Source organism: Porites lutea, chromosome 3 (genome assembly GCF_958299795.1).
Source record: "Porites lutea chromosome 3, jaPorLute2.1, whole genome shotgun sequence".
In the NCBI taxonomy this organism is placed as follows: Eukaryota; Metazoa; Cnidaria; class Anthozoa; order Scleractinia; family Poritidae; genus Porites; species Porites lutea.
Genome location: NC_133203.1, coordinates 49,301,366 through 49,306,239, shown reverse-complemented (window position 1 = coordinate 49,306,239; position 4,874 = coordinate 49,301,366). Strand labels below are relative to the sequence as shown.

The 4,874-nt window shown below is 38.7% G+C and overlaps 1 protein-coding gene across 1 annotated transcript; it reads left to right on the top strand.

Annotated features, from left to right (window-relative positions):
- The first annotated feature begins 1,839 nt into the window (after positions 1 to 1,839).
- Positions 1,840 to 2,493, top strand: LOC140932443 (uncharacterized). The gene has a single exon (XM_073382053.1). It carries the CDS (start codon positions 1,840 to 1,842, stop codon positions 2,491 to 2,493), a length of 654 nt encoding a protein of 217 aa, XP_073238154.1.
- The last annotated feature ends 2,381 nt before the right edge of the window (positions 2,494 to 4,874 follow it).

Sequence of the window (4,874 nt, the reverse complement as noted above, 5' to 3'; positions counted from 1 at the left end):
CACCAATAGAACCATTGGAATAGGGTGCTTTTCTATTGGTACCAATCGTACCGTTGGTACCAATGGACCATTGGAATTGCCCTGTACCCAGCCAGACCACATCAGAAAATAATCTAGGTCCCCTTAATGAGATGCATATTCACCAATAGAACCATTGGAATAGGGTGCTTTTCCACAATGGAGACCCTTCTTATCACCACTAACACCATTGGAGTCTGTTTGTGAGTATTGGACAACCCACACGAATACAGACCACCCTCTTACTTCCTGGTCAATATTTCCCATAATATAACTCGCGGTTTCAAAATAGCCCCCCTAAATATCACTAGTCTTCCAAAACAAATTGTTAAACTCCAAGCTCTCTTAGCTGACTAGTGGTTTGATATAATTTCTATCAAAAGATTAGATGACCCAGACAGTGACAATTATTGTGAAGTATTTTGAAGGTTATTTTAAGTTTATTTCGTGTTTGTGCTTGACGTTTCACTCGTGACAAGAGTCTTGTTATGATTAGTTTATAGATCAAGGTTAATCCGTATTTGTGTCGACAGGTTTTCAACTTCTATTACCTTTTAAGGTAGTTTTTCAACATGAATGTCATTTATTAAATTCGATTGTCAGTCCTTGAAGTGGGCACGTTTTGGAACCGTCGCTGACCTTGATTGCTACCTACATCAGAGTTCCTGTTTTGGTTTATGGTAGAGTCTCGTGGGTTTAGCTGTCACGCTTTCATTGGTTTTCTTATAGGTTTGTTTATTCCACTTTGGTTATAAACAGGAAATTCGTTTAGGTCACTCGGAAAAGTGATTGTAACTCTCATGGTCAGCAAGCCTAAACGTACCTACGTTTTACTCATATAAGTTGCCAGCGTTTAGCACAAGGGGGTGAGTAGTTGAGATTAGTTACAGTTAGTTGTCTAGCAGAATTCGTTAAGTGATGCTGTAAACAAGACATAAGAGCTCCTGTAAAGATTAAAGAACAACAAGATGTAAACTCAGATACCTAATAAAGTTACATAATGGCAATGTGCTAACCAACGAAGATGACATTGCTGAGTGCATGAACGAATATTTTGCTTCCGTTTTTACAGCCGAAAACTTTGATAATTTTCCATCATTTGATCAAGTTATTAAAGACAAGGATCTTAGTCTTCTACACTGTTCACCTAAGGTTGTTAGCAAGATTCTAAGCGAGTTGAAACCTCGTAAATCTCCTGGCCCGGACAGTATACATCCCATGATTTTAAAGAAATGTGCTGGAACCTTGTCTCCATCACTTAGTGACGTTTTTAATGCGTCTCTTGCATCAGGCATTTTACCACACAACTGGTAATTGGCTGACATTACTCCTTTGCATAAGAAACGTGCTAAAAGCGATCGAAAGAACTATCGCCCCGTCTCGCTAACATCGGTGGTGTGTAAAGTGTGTGAAATGATAGTAAGACAGCAGCTTGTTCAGTTTTGGATTACAAACGAGGTCTTTATTCCGGAGCAATTTGGCTTCCTGAAAGGGAAATCTTGTCTTTCTCAATTATTATCATCTTTTCACGATTGGGCCAGCGGGAGAAACAAAGGCTTGACAACTGATGTTATATTTTTGGACCTTTCAAAAGCTTTTGACTCGGTGCCACATGAACGCCTTTTGACAAAGATACACGCATATGGTATCCAAGGTCCACTCCTGTCTTGGCTTAGAAGTTTTCTCACCAATCGGTACCAGCGCTTTGTTCTGCGGGGACATCACTCATCTTGGACTTCCGTTTTGTCTGGTGTCCCCCAAGGAACTGTGCTGGGACCCATTTTATTTCTAATTTATATTAATGATATTTCAAGAAACATTATGTCAAACACAAAACTTTTTGCAGATGATATGAAATTGTATAGGATACTCAGGGATACTAAGGAAGATGTTGAAGAGCTACAGAAAGATCTTATTCGCCTGGAATCTTGGAGCTATGTCTGGCAGCTGAAATTTAACACAGATATATGCGAAGCGATGCGCATTTCTAAAAAAAATGATTACTCAAGTCCTCAATACCATCTATGTGGTAACCAATTAAAAGCTGTATCTGAAGTTAAGGATCTCGGAATCTATATTACTTCGAACCTGTCATGGAGTATGCAAGCTAACAAATGCGCAAATAAGGCAAATAGTGTGCTTGGATTCATTAGGCGAACGGTGGGTCCTAAAAATCCTCAGTTGTTTTCAAAACTTTATAAGAGTCTAGTACGTCCGATACTCGAGTACTGCTCTCCAGTTTGGTGTCCACACCTTAAAAAAGACTTAAACACCTTGGAGAAAGTACAACGTAGAGTATCTAAATGCGCCCTTGGAAATGTTGGGCAAGACATGCCTTACGAAGAACGCCTAAAGCTCCTTAAATGGCCATCACTTGAACAAAGAAGATTATTTTCGTCGCTTATCGAGTGTTATAAGACAATAAATAGACTTAATGGACTTGATCCCTCGGCATTTTTTTACATTCGCACATGATTTTCGGCCCTTAAGAGCCAACCATCGTTTTAAACTTAAGCTTACATCAGCAACTTTAAATAGTTTTAACATTCTTTTTTTATACGCATAAAAGATAAGTGGAACAATCTCCCAAAGGAAGTTGCTGAGGCGGAGAATTTCAATATTTTCAAGAACAGACTGAGACGTTATCTTATAGGTTTTTCTAGTGAACACTAAGTTCTTTTACTGTGTGATGTTTTATATACATACATAGTTACTATTTTAAACAGTTGTAAATAATTTATTTCTTAATGTATTTTATTATCAGGAGATAAACTAGAAAGGGATAACCTCTTTTATCTCCTTTTCACTTTTTCGATTTGGATTTGTGAATAAACAGTTATTATTATTATTATTACCTGGTACCTCTACGCTCAGCGAGCGAGTTGCTCGTAAACCCCCTACACGATGCAGTCATAATACTAATTTTAGCTATCGCTAAGTGCCAACGAGCAAAGATTTTACCTACACGCGCGTGCTATTCACTTTGTTTAGAAATGTCATGTATTACCGTAATTTACGAGTAATGCATGTGTCCGTCGTTTACCGGTCATGAAACGCACTTGTGCATTATACTCATACAATATACTATGCACGTGTTTGCTCGAAAACAATGCATTCTCTGTTATGCATTACGTCGAAAAAGTTACCTTACACAACCTCATGTTACATCGCTTCGAGATTCATTCTCTACCTTGGAACTTTTGCGCACGGCTTTATTATGCTGCCGCCTCGCAGCCTCGCGTCTTCGCGAGGCTGCGAGGCGGCAGTCATCGAGATCGACCAGCACGGAAGCTGGGGCAGTGATTGTATTTATGTCTGAACAAGTATAAACTTTGCTGTTCGAAATGGATTTACATGCCGACTTTTTTTGAAGTGAAACGCTCCTCGGAGTTAATTCACTACTTGCCCGCGTAAGTGTCAGAGGGTATCTTAGCCTGCAGAGCAGGCGTTTTTTAACGAAAACTCGGAGGTACATTGAGACAACAGATTTTCATCAACTTCTTTTTCTGATCAAATCGCTACAGCATATTTTCGAAGTAATGTATATAACATCACTCCTTCCAGCCTGAGTGATTTTTATCACTCCCGACGATAACCGAATGATTTTCACACTTCGAAATTACACAGGCTAGTCCTGTCCGTAAAGTATTCTATGGGCGGCCGTTACCAGCAATTATACTACTACATGAGAAATGTTTGCAATTTGATTGGCTTAGAGCAGTGGTATTACAAACCTTTTGCGGGTAGTAGTATAAATAATAGCATGATTTGTATGCGATAGTTGGTTTTTCGTGAAATACCATTCGTGATATTTCGAAATTGTCTCAAATTTCAGTCGCCTAACGGCTGGTGAAATTACGTATAACAATTTCGAAATATCACTCGTGGTATTTATTCCAAATATCACTACAAATCATGCTATTTACTATATAAATAAAATCATATCAAATAGCACAGACAAAACGCAAAATGGTCTAGTGATGAATTACGAAATAGTTTAAGTAATTAAGAAATGATCATTCTTGAAATAAAAATAGTCTCAGTTCTTTTGTGTGAAATGGTTCACCCAAACTAGAAACGATTTGGTCATGTGAGAAGCTGTTCACTCCGAGGAGGTTGGACTGCAGTTTGCAAAGATTTACGGGAGCAATTTCGACCAATCACGGTTGAGAAAAGCCATCTTTCTGCAGCTCGTGAGATCAATATTCCAAGCATAGTTGGCCTCAATAATTTCGTTTTTTTCTTCGTTTTCCGTCATCGATTCGTTACGAAATTCCTCTGCTGGTTTAGCTGGGCCCTCTTGATTGTATTGATAGGAAAATCTTTAAAGTGAGTGGATTTTTAGGGTTTATTTTCATCGTGGTTTGTTCGACATTCCAAAATGGCTGCTTAAACTTGGGTGTTTTGAGTGATACAATTTGAAGAAAATATGGATCTTCCATTTTGTACTGTTTAGTGATACATTCAGTTTCAATTCACTCTCGGTTTTTACTCTGCACTGTAATATACTTTCATGGAATTTATTAAAATGACCCCCATATAACGCTCCCTTACCTGATCCTCCAGAAAGGAATCAAGATTGATATAGCTCCACAAATTTGCGAAGTCTACAGACCTTCACAGGTGGGTGGTAAGCTTGTGCCCTCACCATACTTGTAAACGCCTTTATGATTTCACGACTTTGTAGACCAATATCTCCGCTCGCTTTGGACCTTAAAGTAGCTGTAGCATCCCTGCCTAAATATACAACAGTCCCGGCTTTTATCAGGTTGTAGTCTTGTTTTCTTTCTTTTCTTTTTTCTTTTTGGTTCTTTTTTACTTTCTCTCCCCTCTCCTCCCCTCCCCCTCTCTCTCCA

Coding starts and splice junctions, on each gene's coding strand:
- LOC140932443 (XM_073382053.1), top strand. CDS start 1,840: ATGTCAAACACAAAACTTTTTGCAGATGATATGAAATTGTATAGGATA.